Source organism: Staurois parvus, unplaced genomic scaffold, assembly GCF_062004578.1.
Source record: "Staurois parvus isolate SC_StPar_1 unplaced genomic scaffold, SC_StPar_1.0 ptg000574l, whole genome shotgun sequence".
NCBI classification, from domain to species: Eukaryota; Metazoa; Chordata; class Amphibia; order Anura; family Ranidae; genus Staurois; species Staurois parvus.
The window spans coordinates 5311994-5332036 of NW_028318370.1; the positions used below are offsets into that span (position 1 = coordinate 5311994).

Below are 20043 nucleotides of genomic sequence, written 5' to 3' on the forward strand. Positions count from 1 at the left end.
TCTGAGAAAAAACCCTGCGTTAGCCGAATAGGTTTTGAAAGAATTTACTGGGCTCTGATCTCAATAAGGTTGAATACCACTGCTGTAGAATAAAATGATGGCAGTTGCATTTTTTATGTTAATGGTATTACAGTAGCCAGGAAAAAACAACTCTGTACCCAGAAATGAAGTAATACTGGCACCCCCTGCCAATGTTAAATGGTTTGATCCAACCCCTGATACTTTTGTTGGACCGCTTGGCCTGTTACAGAAAGTGGAAAAATAACAGATCTTCTGGCAGGATCAACAGATAAAACTATATTACAAATAAGGACTTAAAAAATATGTAAGAGTTAATGACAGACTGCATCATATACTGTATGTCAAAGTTCCTCTTTGGGTTTTTTTTCTCTTCCTACATAGGTATTACCTTGGACTTGTATCTGCAGCACAAAAATAGTCCTATGACAAGACAACTGAAGATGGTGAGAGCAACAATCCTCCAGAAACAATGATATGAAATATACTGATGATGACCTAAAGGCAAAGGAAATGGCATGGTTACTGTCATCATTTATAATCATGTTTATAATCTTGTCTGGATTAGTTGTCTCAGTGATTTGATAATTTAAAGGAGCACATATAGTCCACATTGAAGTGTACAGAGAGCCCTGCAGGATGTCCCTTTCCATTGCAGAGTGAGTTCCCTATTGTGAAGGTTGACACCCAGTCCCAAGAGTGAATGGCATTCTATGGTAAGGTGACCAGAGTTTCAAAATGAAATCCAAGGACATCCTACTGACCACACTCACTTATAATAACACCTTCAAAAAATCATATCTCCATTTGTAGCCACACCACATAATAAGGCATCCCATATATAACACCCTAAAGCTTACATCTTTCAGGAAGCAGACATTCAAAGTATAATATACAGACAATATGAACATATTTCAATAAGAGGCACCATAATATGCATGTAGTGCATAGCGCACCGCCTACCATCTAATTTGCCAGAGGCATGGCAAATTAGATAGGTGTTGCTTCTTGGTGTATAGCTTGTAGTGTGGTAGTAAAATTCCCCCAATTCCTCTTATTCCCCAGCACTCTGCAAACATACCCCAGAACAGCTAATGGCAAGGCCTTTAATGAGGTACCTGACCAACAATGCCCACTGAAGGGTCCCAAGGTGATTCTGCTCAGGGGCAATAGAGTAAACCAGGGAAGGCCCCAAGAGAAAATGAGGGACGGGACTAATAAAGCATCAGGCAGAGAGGGGTCTCTAAGCTGTGCCTTATGATATCTAAAGGCAGGAAGGGGTAAGTGACAAGCTGTGGTGGTTTATGTAAGGATATATTTTACTTATAAAGGGCGTGTCCCTTTCCCTTAGGTGAAATATTACAGCGCCTCCAGCCGTTAAAATACGGCAAATATTTAGTAAACCAATAATTTGGACACCTTGATAATTTGATCACCACTTATTATTAAACCTTGAATTCTTTTAGCCAATATGATTTCGTACCATACACACAAAATTTGCCTTATAATAGATAAATATAAAAATTTATTTATGTACAAAAATTATATATATATTAACACAAAACGCAAAAGACTGGTGATAAATGAATATTGGTACACACAATCAAAAATATATCCTACCAATGTAAGACACAATAATAAGGTTTCTAACTAATTTCATCAATATCACAATTTTAAATGATCTGATTATTTAATAAATTTATTAATAATTAATAATTTCGAATATCTCAAAGGTTATATTCTCACAAGCCGTGGCCATAGGATTGCAAGAAGCAAGCCCTTGATATATGATACTCTGGTTATTAATATTCAATAAATTATGAAATATGAAAAAAAAAATTATAATATGGCAACAAACAATTTTTAACAGTAAAACAGGATCTCTCTACATATATCTAACTACCCAAATTTGTTGTGATACACTAAGGTAATTTTATGATTCCACACAACAGAGAAAATAGGTAATACAAAATCAAATAAACAATCTCACCGCACCCGGCATTCAGACTAGGCAACTCTCCCGTGGATTTAGCTGGCAGTGGAACGCCTTTAGACTGATATTATAGGGCAAGTGATAGATATTCAGTATGGGAGAATGTAGGAAGTTATAAGGTTAGAGGTTTAGAAATTTAGTTAAAGTTTTAGGAAGTTTGAAAGGATGGAAGAGTAGTTATTCAGCAGAGATCTTCTTCAGATGTCAGGGTCTTCTTTTGATGAGGTCTTTTCTTGATGAGGTCTTCTGATGAGGTTTTTTCCATTTCATGAGGTTTTTCTTGTTAAAGGTACAAGGGCTTTTATATCCACTAATCCATTGTTCTAAGATACCTTCCCACCAGGCTTCTTGATTGGCTAGTTGAGAAATGTGTGTACATAAGCTATTTCTCACCTGCCCGCCAGGTGGCGGTCATGTATCATAGAACAATTTGAGTATTTGAGATGACTCATACCTCGGGTGGAATCTTAAGGTAATTTCAGGGATCAAATATACGTCTTTTTCCAGATATAAGTGATCATACCTATAATATTCTAAATAGGGACCATGGAATATAGGTGTATATTCAGTTATTCCTTCTTGAAATACCATCCTGTTTGTTTCCTGATAAGACATGTAACTGATGCTAGTTTATAATACATCTTACTTTCCATCATCTCAATACTCAAGTTAGTGATATATAGTTCCCATTGCTGAATATTTAGTGGTGTGTAAAATCTATAACATCTCATTTATAATATGTTTTTGTAATATATCTTTGTAATTATATACAGTCAATTTTTAGGCTTAAATGTCCTGAATTTCACCTCTTTGTTTTAGAATCAACATTTTCTATGTGTAGGGAAAAACTCTCTGTTTGCCTGGCTCTTGTATTGGAATCATGGTAAACAACTGTTAATGCTTTCACCCTTGGTGAACAATAGTATATTGTAATAGTTTCAGAGGTCTGTTAGTTCATCACACTCTGCAAGTTTTGGTTAAGCTTTCAACCAGTTGAGTTCCCGTCTCATTATTGTTAAAATGTTTGAAAGTCGAAGTCCTATCTGGCTATTTGTTTGACTTTCTGTATATGCATTCTTCTCAACCTCAATATACAAATAATCCTTGTTGACAGTCCAAACAGTCTTATTGTCTTGGAAAAGTCTTACTTCCCCATTCTCTCCATTTCTTTAACTAGAATCCTTGAGGGTTCAACCAAGACAAAATTAACTCTTAGCATCCGGCTATGCTGAGCTGTTTGTCATATAATATTATGTCTTGATAAAGTCATATTTTTGAGACATAATTCAAAAGGTCCACAACAAATCCCCCTTTTTTTTGGGGTACAGGCACGTGTAGAGGGGTGTCTGTATCGAAAAACATGAGTGGGACTTTTGGTTAGAGTGATCGTTCGTCTTCTCCGGTGAAGTGAATGAAATACAAAAAAATAATTTTTTTTTTTTTTTTTTTTTATAATAAAATGGCAGCGGTGATGCTGGTTGGTCCTCAACTTGACTCGGCGTCTTTAGATGGACACTTCTGATGACGATCCTGGTCTTGTGATGAGGCCGGCCTGGCCTGGCACATCCACCTTGGGGTCCATGGGTCCTCCGCACGACAGGTCTCTTAGACGGTCTCCTAGGCGGGTCTTTTCCTCTGGACTGGCCCTTGGTGGCCTGGGACATCAGGTTATCGTCTCCGGATCGATCTCTGGCATCTGGTCTTTCCCACAGGACATTATAGCTTCCTTCTAGGGTCTGGTCATTGACACCTCCGATCTCCGGTCTGATCACAGTCTGGGCCTTCCTTTCTAAATTATTAAAATGAACAGTTTAAGTATTGGATATACATAAAATTATATTACTGGATCCTGTAAGGCAAAAGATGAATGATATGTTCAAAGGAAATTTAAGAATGATCTCAATATCTCCAGATAGGAACTGGTGGGTTAGTCTTCCAACAACTGCAATTGAGACTTTGGATGGCAAGCACGTAATTGATTGATGTGCACCCATCTATCACTGATTTCACCATACCGGGTAACCTGCAATTTATATGCGACCGGAGAGATTTTATCAATGATAGAGAACGGACCTTTCCAAGATGGAAGGAATTTCCGTTCCTTGATCTGGTCTCTTGCAAAGTTGTATAGATAGACCTTGTCACCAATCTCATATTCCTTCTTGGAGGTTTTGAGATCATAGTATGTCTTAGCACTAGTTGCAGCTCTTTCCAAATTCCGCTGGGCAAAGGCAAAAGCATATTGCAGATGTTTACGTAAATCCTCTATGTACTGGTGTGTGGTGGTAGCATTGATCAAATTTTGATCTGTAGTGCGATACAATAAGTGCTGGGGCAGTACCATCCGTCTACCTGTCATCAGTTCAAAAGATGACATTTTTGTAACTGTATTCGGAGTAGCCCTCAACGCCATCAGGACCAGCGGGAGTTTGACATCCCAATCTTTGCCTGTTTCCTTAACAAATTTCTTAAGGACGTTAACGATGGTCTGATTGTATCGTTCTACACCACCACTAGAGGCTGGCCGATAGGCGATATGCAATTTCCTTTTAACCCCCAAAATTTTCCACAATTTGGCCATCACTTCGCTAGTGAAGTGCGATCCTCTATCAGACTCTATCCTCTGTGGGAGACCAAAACGAGAAAATACATGATTTATTAGCAATGCAGCACATGTCTCGGAGCTATTATTTGGTGCTGGTATACATTCGACATACTTGGTGAATAAACATGTAACTGTTAACATATACCGATTTCCTCGTGAAGATTTTGTTACGGGCCCAATAAAATCCATCTGAAGGTCTGACCAAGGCATACATATCCCCCTCTTCTGGAGAGGTGCTCTGTGAGTTGGCTTGGTAGGTTGAAATTGGGGACATATTAGGCAACCTTGGCAGTACTCCTTCACATCACGTAACATATGAGGCCAGTAGGCATAATCCCGCAGGATCTCATACGTGATCTTCTCTCCACGATGACCGGACGTGGGAGCATCATGGGCATGCTGTAGCATCAAACCTCTAAATTTAAGTGGGACGACCCATTGTTGTACGCCACCCTTTGAGGTTCGTATCAACAATCCCTGGTATAAAGAGAATTGGGATTTGGATTTCATTAAGATACGTAAATCCTCCTTCCCACTACATACTTCCTTATTTATGGGATTTTGGTTGGGATCTTCTATATGACTATAAAACAAGCCAATTATTGGGTCTTCTTTTTGGGCAGTAATTAAATCCTCACTAGGAGAATCGTGACTCCACTGTAATGCATTTGGATCACCAGCTGTTCTGGCCTGTTGCCTGGTGACAGCTTCAACCTGTACGGTACCTAAAAATTGGTCAATGTCTGACAGTTCACCGGTGATTGCCCCTTCCTTGGCTAGAGAATCGGCCAGATCGTTCCCTTCTTTCTCGGCACCTAGAACCTTGGAGTGGCCTTTGGTCTTCTTGAAGTGCAGGGTGAGATCATTGGACCTTACCAGTTCATCGATGTGACAAAAGAGCTTACCATGTTTCACGGGTTTGTGATTACTCTTGTTCATGTTGTTTCGCTTCCACCTAGGGAAATACTCCACAAAACTATTCCTGACATAATTGGAATCGGTTATGATGGCACACTCTCTGATGTTGAACTCTATAGCCATCTCAACTGCTCTAAGGATTGCAGTAAGTTCAGCAACCTGACTGCTTTTTGGTCCAAGTTTGTATCCCACAGAAATTGGGGTGACACCTTGGGTCCAAACGATTCCAATACCTGCCACTAGTTGGAGCTGTTCCCCATCCTTGTGATGAAAAGCACAACCATCCACATATACACACGGCAGCTGTTTACAGTATTCTTCATCGTAAACCTTGTAGGGGGAGAACAGTTGTTCTTCCAGAAAGTCAGTGTCCGGGGCCTCCATAGCAGGCGTAGTTGCGGAACAATCATGGAGCTCGGCTAGGCCCTGGGCTACTGGACTTTCCTTGTTCTGTTTGTACCGAATTTCAAGAGGCCACCCTTGCAAAGACAAAGTCCAAGCAGTGATGCGGCTATTAGACACATTTCCTCCCTTGATACGTTCACTCTTTAAATACTGTAAAGGCTGGTGTGCCGTTTCAACAATGATCCTCTCTCCCTGAATGTAACTGCGGAAATTCTGTAATGCCCACACGGTGGACAATAGAGTTTTTTCACAGTCACTGAACTTTACTTCAACCGGGGACAAAGTTTTACTGGCATAGGCAATCACCTTACTGACATCATCACGTTTCTGGTAAAGAACAGAACTCATACTTACCTGCGTAAACCCTGTCTCTAGATAGAAATTTTTACCCCCTTCGGGATATCCGAGACACGGGGCTTGTGTGAGACGTTCCTTTAATTCCTTCATGGCGTCCTCCTGTTTCTTACCCCACGACCATCCGACATCCTTCTTCAGTAGGTGAAGCAACGGCTTGCTTATCTCGGCGTAGTTATCAATAAATTTACGCGAGTAGTTTACCATACCTAGGAATGATCTCAATTCTTTAAGGTTAGTAGGGACTTTACAGTTCAGAACCGCCTCAACTTTCTTCTTTTGTGGGTTCAAACCTTCAGCAGTAACTTCATGGCCTAGGAAGTTTACCTTCGTGCGACACCACTGGGCTTTCTGTAAGGACAGTTTAACTCCTGCTGCTTTCAATTGGCCCAGGACATGCCGAAGTTCTGTAATGTGTTTGGCCATGTCAGTACTTTTGATCAGGATATCGTCCACATATGCCAACGTCCCCCTTTCGAAGGCGTCTGGCATGGCCTTGTGCATGAACACAGCAAATTCATTTCCGGAATTTATGAATCCGAAAGGCATTCTCACCCAACAATATTGTCGATTCCCAAAACTGAAAGCCAGTTTGTATTGGTCTTCCTCACTCACCTTTATGGTCCAATACCCCTGTGCACAATCCAAGGCTGTGAAAACTTGGGATCCTTGGAGCTGGGCGAGACATTGGTCTATGTATGGGACAGGCCATCCTGACATGTACACACGTTTGTTTAGCTGACGGAGGTCAGCGCACAGACGCCATTGTCCATTGGGTTTTAAGATACCCAGGATCGGGTGGTTATAGGAGCTGTGGATGGGCCTAATTATACCCCTTTCATGTAACTTCCTAATAATCTCAGCTAGAGATTCATAGGAAGCTAATGGTAACCTATACTGTCTTACGAATACTGGTGGGGCATCTGGATCTGTTTGGATCCTAGCGATGTGTAGGTCAGTAGTCCCACAATCGTAAGAATCCTTGGCAAAGATCTCTTGGAATTCAAGGAGAAGCTCTCGGAGCAATCGTCGGTCGAGATCACTGGCACATGCATCGGCGAGGGCCACCATCTCTTCCACTAACTCCTTGAATCCAGGAAAGCTTTCCGGCTGACCTATCTCATATGCCTCTTCAAGTTTCGTGGTGAGGTCATTGGGTATGTGATGTGTGTGTGTGTTCTCCTGCCATCCAGGTTCTTTGGGGTACTCTTGTTCTTTGATTGGCTGATCAAAGACAATTGATGTCTCTTCGATTCGACAGGTGCCATCTTTAGAATCGAATGGATAAATGGACTCTATGGTGAAAATACCCTCTGGTAATGAATGGAATGTTTGTTCAATTAATTGTTCCTCCGACAAATATTCATCAGGGATGAGTCCAATCACCTGGTTAGTAACCCCAAAGGTATAATATTCAGTCTCTACCGCTAGACCAATAAGGGTCTCTTTGGGTAAGACGATGTCCTGATTGGACAGATTATGTATGTAAATGTACATCGGGGATTGATGTGTGTTGACTAGGGGCGTGTGTGTAATGTTCAGTCCCTCCCCCTGCATTTTATGGGAGAGGCATACTAATGCATCTGACCCCTTCAGTCTATGTCCCTTTTTAACTTGGATGGGGAGTATGAAATTATTTATGCCCTTAGGAATTGTAATCTTTTGGGCTACCTGGACTTCAACAGCATAAGGCATCTGTTGCTGGGATTTTAAAGCTAAGTCCAGATTTTGGTATTTTTCGGGGTCCCTCTTTAGTCGACTCCATAAACAGTCATTAATTAGGTCGACTTGCATTGCAAAGCGATGTAATACATCGTTGCCAAAATAAATTTTAGTTTGGGGATTATCCAAGACTAGGAACACATGGGTGGCTGTTTTGTTTCCTACAGTGACGTTTAAGAGACACCTAGCCATTGAATTGTGATCATCAGAGTCATCAAGGGAGTCTGAAATCCAATGACGCTGAGGTGTGGAGAAACGGATCATTTCCATTTCGGTCAGTTGTTTTATCAGCCCATGGCTTACAAAGCTGTGTTCCTGTCTCAAATCTAGTTTGGCATATTTTGACCTATTAAGACCATTTATCCGGATGGGGATAAACAAGTCGCTGTTAACCCTTTCAATACCTGTCAAGAATTGGGTATGATCTCCCCCTTTTCTTGGTTTATCCTCCTGATGAAAAGATATCGTAAGGATGTCATCTTGGAGGGAAATATCTTTTATTTTCTCTTGGGGAATTCTAAAAATGTGTTCCTCATCTCTTCTGATAGGGTTATGGTCATCAGGTTTGATAACCGTTACATCAGGAAGTTGGCTGTTCCTGAAATGGATTTCTAATGATCCAGGCCTTTCTTCCACCAGGTGGCAGTGTTGTCGGGAATGGGGAGTTTTAAGTTTCCCATATTTAATCGGGGTATTTACCTGTGACCACAGTACTTGGTTCACACAGTCAACTATGGTGTTCAGCCTTTTTAGGAAGTCCATCCCAATTATCATGTGGTGCTGGGATATGCTAGCAATGATGATGGGGTGTCTCAGTTCCTTATTACCCAGTTTCAGTTTAAGCCAGGCGGTACCCATGACTTGTAAAGGGTCTCCACCTACACCAATTAATGAGCTGTCAAAGCTTTTAAGTCTCGGCTTGGTGGGCATGACATTCGCCACTTTATCAAAATGTTCTTGTGACATGATGGTTGCTTGGGATCCAGTGTCTATTAGGCCGACAATAAAAAGATCACTGGCATCCTGCACCTGTACTGTGGCATAATATCTCCCATCAGATTCAGTCAGCTCACACATGAAATTGGTGTGGTTGAAGATCTGTGGGCCCTTCAATGACATATGACTAGCTCTTGTGTCACCGCATGTGGTGGACACATCACCCTTATCCTCCCTGGTGGGATTCTTGGACTGTCTCAAGACAGAAGCACAACTAGAAGTTGGTGCTCCGTCTGGCTTGTCAATCCCGACGACTTCTGATGCCGCGACTATATTAGGGGCAATAGATGGACACTGAAAAACAGGAGAATCGTTAATACCCAACAACTGGTCCCCCTTTGCCTGAGAACTAGCTTCTCCATTAGTAGGCGTGTCAGGGACGGGGCACACATCTCCTGTCATTTGACTCAGTGTCCTCCCCTGTTGGTTTAAGGCTTGGTTGCCTGTTAATTCTGTGACCCTTGGTTGGTCACAGGAGCTGCTCCTAAAAAAGGATTGGATGGAAATTGAGTGACAAGCCTGTCCATTTGTTCAGCCATTTTGCTGACCTGTGCCTCTATTTGTCCAATACGCTCAGAGGAGTCATTCTGTTGATTCTCCCTTTTCCTATACTTGCGCTTGTATTTTGGACGAGACTGGTAATGAGACTCAGAGTCAGAACTACTGCTCTGGTCCCGACGCCATTGTTCTCTCTGAGGTTTTGGGGTCTCCCTGTTATTAAAGGGAGCCTGGGGTACTGTATCCCCCCTTTGAGCTTGAGGGTGTTCTTGGCGTGGAGGAAATCTTTGGAAGTCGGAGTTTTTATTAAAATTGGGATTCTTATTGTAATTATGGTTCCTGTTGAAATTGGGGTTCCCATAAAAATTCCCATGTTGGTTTTGGCGAGGATAATAGAACCTCCGAGGATACCATTGACTCCTTTGATTCTCATCACTATACTGGCCCTTACCATACTTTTTATTCTTCTCACTTCCACTACCGTAGTTTCCTGGCTTTTGTCTATCCTTTCTCACCCACTGGTTTTGGGGTGCAAAGTTATGGACCTCCTTCACTTGCTGGGTTTGAGGTACAAATCTAGGGGAACCATTGGTTTTACCCCCACGGACTACTTCCGCATATGATTTCTTCTCTGCCTGCAAATTTGGATTTGGAGGGGAAACGGTAGTGGCTGCTACTATCTTGGGGCTATTTTTAGGTTCTCTTTTTATCCCGCCCTCACTGGACTGTTGGATCGAGAATAAATAGTCACTCTCTCTCACCAACCAATCAAGAGAGCATCCCTTTCTGTAATCCTTTGCAAGTCCCAATTTTATGTAAGCAGGTAATGCTTCATAGAATAGTGTCTTGAATTCTGGCTGGTTAGGATTGGGATCCTTTTCAGCCAGGAAATAGGCATTTCTGAGGACAGCCAGAAATTCTGCAGGGCTTTGGTGAGGACCACACTTTAAATTGTAGGCCGCAGCCTTGGCAGAGGTTACAGTTTTATAAGGCCCAAATTCCATGTGGCACTTATGTTTAACCTCTCTCCAGGACTGATTGGAATAGGCCCTCAAGGTCTCAAAGAATTGCCGGTATTTCTCTTCAAACACCCATGGCAGCAATTCTATTTTGGTGTGGTCATCTCTAATGCCCAGAATCTCTAACGTCTGTTCATATGTTTTCATGTGTTCGGTGATTTCAAGGGACCCTTTCTTAGAAAACATAGGAACAGTGTCCTTCAGGAACTTAATGACCTTTGGGGTGTCATATCTCCTGAATGACCCCTGGGATTTCCCTTCCTGCCTATATGAAACCTCATACTTTCCTTCTGAGCGCTCTGGAGTGTATCTTGAAAGCTTAGGAGGTGACCTATATTCTGACCCTGACTCACTATCAGATACTTCGCTGTGATGCGGGTATCTCCGCTCATCAGCCTCTGGCTTGACTGGGTTGGTCCGTCTTTGGACCCCAGAATTTATTTGGGCCGTCAACCTCATAATCTGCTCCTCCAGAGTTTTCTGCTCAGATTTTATCAAGGTAAGTTCTGACTGGTCATGCTTATCCCCTGGGTGAACTTTAATTTTGACAGGAGATAACCTCTCTGATCTGAAGTACTCCACCTCATCTTTTAAGTCCTGATACTTCTCTTGAAGTTGTTTTAATTCCTGAAAGTTTCTTTCATACAGGTCCTGAGCACTTCGAAAGTCTCTAACCAATCTATCATAACATTTCTCGGATTCGTCTAAACAAATACCGGCATGACCAAGCTTCCCTTTCAAAGACTCAATGTCCTGATTTTTGCTTTCTAACAAGAGGCGGGCCTCTGACAACTCTTCCCTTAAAGTCATGGTTCGCTGGGCAGCTCCAGCGGTCATGAACCATAACATGGGCCAAGCTTCTAGGAGAAGTCTGTCACGGCTTCTATCACTTTCTACTCTAGCAAATGCCATTAAAAACTCAACAACCTGACCCTTTTGGTTGAACATGTCCTCAAAGGTGCTCATGGCCTGCTTTTTCTCTTCATCCACAAATTCATTATTGCTATCCCCTAGACCTAATCTCTTGCGGAGATAATCTATTACTTCACATTCAACATACTTCTGCCAAGCACCGGCAGCTTTCCGAGCTGGCTTCATGGCTTCCTGCTCAATGCCTTGAGCCGCCATATTTTCCTCGTTATGCTTGGAAGAGGTGGATCCGTGATTACTGGATGCCATTTTGATACAAAATATATGTTTGATAAAGTGTACAAATATACAATCACCAGTGCGTTTTGTATTATGGTACGATTTCTATGGATCTCAGCAGCGCCTCCAAATTTATCCTGTGGTGGTTTATGTAAGGATATATTTTATTTATAAAGGGCGTGTCCCTTTCCCTTAGGTGAAATATTACAGCGCCTCCAGCCGTTAAAATACGGCAAATATTTAGTAAACCAATAATTTGGACACCTTGATAATTTGATCACCACTTATTATTAAACCTTGAATTCTTTTAGCCAATATGATTTCGTACCATACACACAAAATTTGCCTTATAATAGATAAATATAAAAATTTATTTATGTACAAAAATTATATATATATTAACACAAAACGCAAAAGACTGGTGATAAATGAATATTGGTACACACAATCAAAAATATATCCTACCAATGTAAGACACAATAATAAGGTTTCTAACTAATTTCATCAATATCACAATTTTAAATGATCTGATTATTTAATAAATTTATTAATAATTAATAATTTCGAATATCTCAAAGGTTATATTCTCACAAGCCGTGGCCATAGGATTGCAAGAAGCAAGCCCTTGATATATGATACTCTGGTTATTAATATTCAATAAATTATGAAATATGAAAAAAAAAATTATAATATGGCAACAAACAATTTTTAACAGTAAAACAGGATCTCTCTACATATATCTAACTACCCAAATTTGTTGTGATACACTAAGGTAATTTTATGATTCCACACAACAGAGAAAATAGGTAATACAAAATCAAATAAACAATCTCACCGCACCCGGCATTCAGACTAGGCAACTCTCCCGTGGATTTAGCTGGCAGTGGAACGCCTTTAGACTGATATTATAGGGCAAGTGATAGATATTCAGTATGGGAGAATGTAGGAAGTTATAAGGTTAGAGGTTTAGAAATTTAGTTAAAGTTTTAGGAAGTTTGAAAGGATGGAAGAGTAGTTATTCAGCAGAGATCTTCTTCAGATGTCAGGGTCTTCTTTTGATGAGGTCTTTTCTTGATGAGGTCTTCTGATGAGGTTTTTTCCATTTCATGAGGTTTTTCTTGTTAAAGGTACAAGGGCTTTTATATCCACTAATCCATTGTTCTAAGATACCTTCCCACCAGGCTTCTTGATTGGCTAGTTGAGAAATGTGTGTACATAAGCTATTTCTCACCTGCCCGCCAGGTGGCGGTCATGTATCATAGAACAATTTGAGTATTTGAGATGACTCATACCTCGGGTGGAATCTTAAGGTAATTTCAGGGATCAAATATACGTCTTTTTCCAGATATAAGTGATCATACCTATAATATTCTAAATAGGGACCATGGAATATAGGTGTATATTCAGTTATTCCTTCTTGAAATACCATCTTGTTTGTTTCCTGATAAGACATGTAACTGATGCTAGTTTATAATACATCTTACTTTCCATCATCTCAATACTCAAGTTAGTGATATATAGTTCCCATTGCTGAATATTTAGTGGTGTGTAAAATCTATAACATCTCATTTATAATATGTTTTTGTAATATATCTTTGTAATTATATACAGTCAATTTTTAGGCTTAAATGTCCTGAATTTCACCTCTTTGTTTTAGAATCAACATTTTCTATGTGTAGGGAAAAACTCTCTGTTTGCCTGGCTCTTGTATTGGAATCATGGTAAACAACTGTTAATGCTTTCACCCTTGGTGGACAATAGTATATTGTAATAGTTTCAGAGGTCTGTTAGTTCATCACACTCTGCAAGTTTTGGTTAAGCTTTCAACCAGTTGAGTTCCCGTCTCATTATTGTTAAAATGTTTGAAAGTCGAAGTCCTATCTGGCTATTTGTTTGACTTTCTGTATATGCATTCTTCTCAACCTCAATATACAAATAGTCCTTGTTGACAGTCCAAACAGTCTTATTGTCTTGGAAAAGTCTTACTTCCCCCATTCTCTCCATTTCTTTAACTAGAATCCTTGAGGGTTCAACCAAGACAAAATTAACTCTTAGCATCCGGCTATGCTGAGCTGTTTGTCATATAATATTATGTCTTGATAAAGTCATATTTTTGAGACATAATTCAAAAGGTCCACAACAAAGCCAAGCTGAAGGTCTCCAGTGAGGGGCTTACAGTGCCTTGAAAAAGTATTCATATCTCTTGACATTTTTTGCACATTTTTGTCATGTTACAACCAAAAGCTTAAATGTATTTATTGGGATTTTATGTGATAGACCAACACAAAGTGGCACATAATTGTGAAGTGGAAGAAAAAATGATAAATGGTTTTCAACATTTTTTACAAATAAATATCTGAAAAGTGTGGCATGCATTTGTATTCAGCCCCCTTTTATTCTGATACCCCTAACTAAAATCTAATTGCCTTCAGAAGTCACCTACTAAATAGAGTCCACCTGTGTGTAATTTAATCTCAGTATAAATACAGCTGTTCTGTGAAGCCCTCAGAGGTTTTCTAGCAAACTTTAGCAAACAAACAGCATCATGAAGGCCAAAGAACACACCAGACAGGTCAGGTATAACGTTGTGGAGAAGTGTACAGCAGGGCTAGGTTATAAAAAAATAACCCTAGTTTTGAACATCTCACGGAGCACTGTTCAATCCATCAGCCGAAAATGGAAAGAGCATGGCATAACTGCCAACCTACCAAGACATGGCCGTCCACCTAAACTGACAGGCCGGGCAAGGAGAGCATTAATCAGAGAAGCAGCCAAGAGGCCCATGGTAACTCTGGAGGAGCTGCAGAGATCCACAGCTCAGGTGGGAGAATCTGTCCACAGGACAACTATTAGTCGTGCACTCCACAAATCTGGGCTTTATGGAAGAGTGGCAAGAAGAAAGCCATTGTTGAAAGAAAGCCATAAGAAGTCTGGTTTGCAGTTTGAAAGAAGCCATGTGGGGGACACAGCAAACATGTGGAAGAAGGTGATCTGGTCAGATGAGAACAAAATGTAACTTTTTGGCCTAAAAGCAAAACGCTATGTGTGGCAGAAAATTAACACTGCACATCACCTTGAACACGCCCTCCCCACCGTGAAACATGGTGGTGGCAGCATCATGTTGTGGGGATGCTTTTCTTCAGCAAGGACAGGGAAGCTGGTCAGAGTTGATAGGAAGATGGATGGACCGAAATTCAGGGCAATCTTAGAAGAAAACCTGTTAGAGTCTGCAAAAGGCTTGAGACTGGGACGGAGGTTCAACGATCCAAAAAATCCAGCCTGAGCTACAATGGAATGGTTTAGAACAAATCATATTCATGTGTTAGAATGACCCAGTCAAAGTCCAGACCTAAATCCAATGGAGAATCTGTAGCAAGACTTGAAAATTGCTGTCCACAGACGTTCTCCATCCAATCTGACAGAGCTTGAGGTATTCTGCAAAGAAGAAGAATGAGCAGAAATGTCCCTCTCTAGATGTGCAAAGCTGGTAGAGACATCCCCAAAAAGACTTGCAGCTGGAATTGCAGTGAAAGGAGTTCCTACAAAGTACTGACTCCAGGGGGCTGAATACAAATGCCGCCACACTTTTCAGAGATTTGTTTGTAAAAAATTTGGAAAACCATTTCTCATTTTCCTTCCACTTCACAATTATGTGCCACTTTGTGTTGGTCTATCACATCAAGTCCCTATAAAATACATTTACGTTGTTTTCAAGGCACTGTATGGGTCACTCCTCTGGGGGATAGCTCTGGAAGGTTTAGGGGCAACAGGGTGAGCTCGTTATGGGTGTGGTCCCGTAGTCCTCAGAATAATAAACTGATAACAGTGTAGCACAGGCAGAGAGAACAGTTTTTTCACTTATTGAACAGATATAACAAAACGCTTTCAATGGTCTATTTAACAAAGCAAAATGTAAACCATTTTGTAAACCAGAGAAGTTCAGTGTTGAGGTTTAGATACATTTTAATGCTGATACATATCAGAGATTGGTGCCAGCACAGCAAAGGACAGAGTCCACTCCACCAAATAAGAGTAAAATTTCCTATTACTCATCACTAGGAATTACTACAAGGCAAAAGACATTTTAGCATAGCTGACTTATACCTGAATGTCCTACCTATGGGGTAATTAACCATTTCAATACCGGGCAATTTTACACCTTCCTGCCCAGGCCATTTTTCACGTTTCAGCGCTCTCACACTTTGAATGACAATTGCGCGGTCATACAACATTGTACCCAAACTAAAATTTTATAATTTTCTTCACACAACTAGAGCTTTCTTTTGGTGGTATTTAATCACCGCTGGGGGTTTTCTTTTTTGCTAAATTAAAAAAAAAAAGACCAAAAATTTTGAAAAAAACCCACGTTTTTCTTTCTTTCTGTTTTAAAAGTTTACAAATAAATAATTGTTCTTCATAAATTTAGGCCGAGATGTATTCTGCTACATGTCTTTGGTGAAAATAACCCAAATTAGGATGTATTATTTAGTTTGTAGGAAAGTTATAGAGTTCACAAACTATGGTATAGATCTGAAAATTGATCAATCCTGAAGTGCTGACGGCCAATCTAATTTATTGAGGTCTAAGAATGTCAGGACAGTACAGATATCCCCCAAATGACCCCTTTTTGCAGAATTTACAGTCCGACGTACTTCACATGTTGTATACATCATATAACTGGCTTGGCGGTGAACAGGGACACTGACTGGTGACAGTATGAAAAAAAATTATATATATATATATTTTTTTTTTTTTAATTATTTTTAATTTTTTAATACATTTTTTTTAAGATTTTTTTTTCATATTTTACTATGACCAAAGTAGTACAATGTTGCCATAGTAATATTGCACTACTTTGGGGAAGTGATCAGTATTTTTTTTTTTTTACACAATTTGCTTATAGCAAAGAATTACTTTGCTATAAGCAAGCATTTACCTGAATGAAATCGATTCATTCGGGTTTTTTTTTTTTTTTTTTTTGTGCTTAGCTGTGATTTGGCCACAGCTAATCACATGACATGTGCATGTGACCTGCTGTGACCATTCACAGCTAGGCACTAGTATACAATGGATGGCATGAATGAAGCCATCCATTGTATACAACTGTCATGTGACCTGCTGTGATTGTTCACAGCAGGTCACATGGTACCGGCAATGGGGGCCGGTACTCAGATCTGTCATTGGCCGTGTCTGAGGTACACGGCCGGTGACAAATCGCGCCGCTCTGCAACCGCGTGAACTGCGCATGCACGGGAGGACGCCAAATGGCGTGCACTCGGAAAGCTAGAGCATTTTTGCGGCCGCCAAACGGCTATAGGCCGGGCTGCTAATGGTTAAAGTAGAACTATGGCCGCCCAGTGAAATCAATATGTACTTAATTAAAATGATAAGGACATCTACATTTACAGTTTTCTCCTAGTCCCCCTGCAATGTCACACAGATACCTACTGATCTTGCCTATGAAATACAGCTAATGCAGCTTCCTGTGATGGGGTGGCAACGCTTTTGCACTTCTGAATTCAGAGCAGAGTTGCCTCTCTCACGTAGAGCTGTGTCTGCTTGTGCTACAAAGCGAAAGAACTTTGAGGTCCATACAGTAGGATCCTCCAAAACTTTGGCCTTTGAATATAGAATAAGAAGACTGGATGTCTATGTTTGTTAGGGGAATCTGACATACTTTACATACACTCGCTGGTTTTACCTGGTAATAATATTAGCTGACTCCAGTCATTCACAAATGTGGGATGAGACACAAAGCATTCAGCAAAATCACTATTATAGTTGTATATGCTGATCACTGTCCAGGTATCAGTCAAATCTTTAATTTGTGTTGTGTTGATATCATCGGAATGTGGGATCCAGGAGATCTCTGCAGCCGGGAATCCACCAACAGCTCTGCACTCCAGAGATCCATCGCTGTTTATATCCAGAGACACAGAGGGCTGAGCTGGAATAATAAATAAGAACTCCTTACTAAACCAAATATTAATAGTTGCTATTTCTGGTTTATCACATGTAAATCTTCAGTGAAATATGCAAATTAGGAGCAGAAAGTGATTTTTAGCATATTATATAACAAGAAAATTTCCAGGTATGGATATTGTTACACAGCTACGCTGGTCCAGCTTGGACCAATGTAAGTATACATGTTCCATATCTGTTGGATCCCTCTAGAACAGCCTTTCTCGAACTTTTGAACACAGAGGAACCCTTGAAATAATTTTCCAATCTCAGGGATCTCAGTTTTTTTTTTGGTTTGCTTTGTTTTTTAACCACTTGCCCTCCTGAGGATTTACCCCCCTTAATGACCAGGCCTCTTTTTGCTACTCGGCGCTGCACTAATTCAACTGATAATTGCGCGGTCATGCAATGCTGCTTCCAAACTAAATTTACGTCCTTTTTTTCACACAGATAGAGCTTTCTTTCGGTGGTATTTGATCACCTGTGCGCTTTTTATTTTTCACGCTATAAACAAAAAAAGACCAAAAATTTGGAAGAAAAACTATATTTTCTACTTTCAGCTATAAAAAATATATAGTAAACTCAAAGTTAGTTATACATTTAGGCCAAAATGTATTCTGCTCCATGTTTTTGGTAAAAAAAATCCCAATAAGTGTATATTGATTGCTTTGTGTGGAAGTTATAGCGTCTACAAACTATGGTATAGATACTGCAATTTACGCCATTTTTTTTGCTATACAGCGCTGCGCTAGTATAACGGATAATTGTGCGGTCATGCAATACGGTACATAAATGAAATTTACATTCTTTTTTTCCCCACAAATTGAGATTTCTTTTGGTGGTATTTGATCACCTGTGCGGTTTTTATTTTTTGCGCTAAAAAAAAAGGCTGACAATTTTGAGGAAAAAAAAACAACATTTTGGACTTTTTGCTATAAAACATGTTCAGTAAAAAAAAATTTAAAAATCTAATTTAGTCATTAATTTCTGCCAAAATGCATTCTGCGACATGTCTTTGCTACAAAAAACCCAATACGTGTAAATTAATTGGTTTACGTGAAAGTTATAGCGTTTAAAAATGGCGGGAAAGATACTGGGATTTTAAATTTTTTTTATACTAATAATGGCGGCGATCAGCGACTTATGGCGGCGATCAGTGACTTATGGCGGCGATCAGCGACTTATGGCGGGACTGCGGCGGACATTCTGACACTGGGGGGGAACTGACTTGGGGTCACTGACATCCCCAGTAACACCAATACAGTGATCAGTGCAAAAAAAACCCCACTGACACTGTACTAATGGCACTGGGGAGGAAGGGGTTAACTTTATTATTCAGTGAAAGGGTTAACTGTGTGAGGGGAGTGTTTTACTAGGGGGCGGGGGTGTGTACTGCAGGGAACACTGTTGATCGGGACAGATAAACTCTTCTGCCCCGATCAGCGTGTCAGGAGCTGTCAGGGAACTGACAGAAAGCACAGCACTGCAGCTGTGCTCTCTGTCACTGATTGCCGCTAATTGCCGGGACATAGCCGGTAACGACCGGCTGTGACCCAGCAACTGACATCCGGGGCCATGATCGGCGGGACAGGTAGGGTGGCGGAGCGCCTCGCGCGCGCCCCCTACCTGTTTTAAAAACACACAATTTAAAACGTGGTTTTGCCAAGCCGTGCCGCCCTGCCACCGTATTTCTACAGTGGCTGGGCGGCATGTGGTTAAATCATTTTTAATGTAACAACCAACCAATAGACACAATTCTGAAAACTAAACATTTTGCATGCTTTCTTGTTCTTAATGTTCACTCACAGTGGTTTATGCATGATTTTAATATATAAGGTTAAATAAGCTGATTCATTACTGTAGCGCCCTCCTAGTTAGCTAGGGGTCCTGATTGTTAGAGAGGGGGGCTGAGTAGTCAGGAGGTCAAATTGTGGTCAGGGCAGAAAGGCTCTACAGGCTAGCCCCTCTGGAATTTCCCCCTTCTCTAGAGCTTTGGAGGAAGGCCTAGAGGCAGTGGGTGGATCCAAAGAGTGGCTGGCTTGTACTCTTGAGGGATCCTGGCCAATCCCCAACAGGAGACTTAGCAAGGGGATAGGACAACCCTTAAAAGTAAGTGAGTCTGCTCAGCTGCAGGAGAGTTCAGGTGGAGGACAGAGAGGAAGATGTGAGGCTGAAGGCAGGAGGATGGAAGGGGGCCCAGATGAAGAGAGGAGCTCACCCATAGGCAGCAGAGCTGGGAAGGAAGAAAGCTCAGAGTTTCACTGGCCCCCGGAGTGGGGGCCACCTGTACAGCAGGGAAGGAGTGGCCCAGCTAAAAGGCCTGGTAGCAGCCACTAACCCATCAGCAGCACAGGAAAGGATGTGAGTGAGTACCACGCATGCCCTTGGCAGATAGGAAAAGAAGC

The 20043-nt window shown here is 40.9% G+C and overlaps 1 protein-coding gene across 1 annotated transcript in view; it reads right to left on the bottom strand.

Moving 5' to 3' along the window:
- Nucleotides 1-394: 394 nt before the first annotated feature.
- LOC149450482 (cell surface glycoprotein CD200 receptor 1-B-like) overlaps nt 395-20043 on the bottom strand; it is a 53516-nt gene continuing 33867 nt past the window's right edge. Inside the window, exons 3-5 of the mRNA XM_089691928.1 lie at nt 17379-17624; nt 15687-15694; nt 395-505 (exon numbers count right to left, since the gene is read on the bottom strand). Of these exons, the coding sequence (XP_089548054.1) occupies nt 395-505; nt 15687-15694; nt 17379-17624 (365 nt within the window). The remainder of the gene's footprint in view (nt 506-15686; nt 15695-17378; nt 17625-20043) is intronic.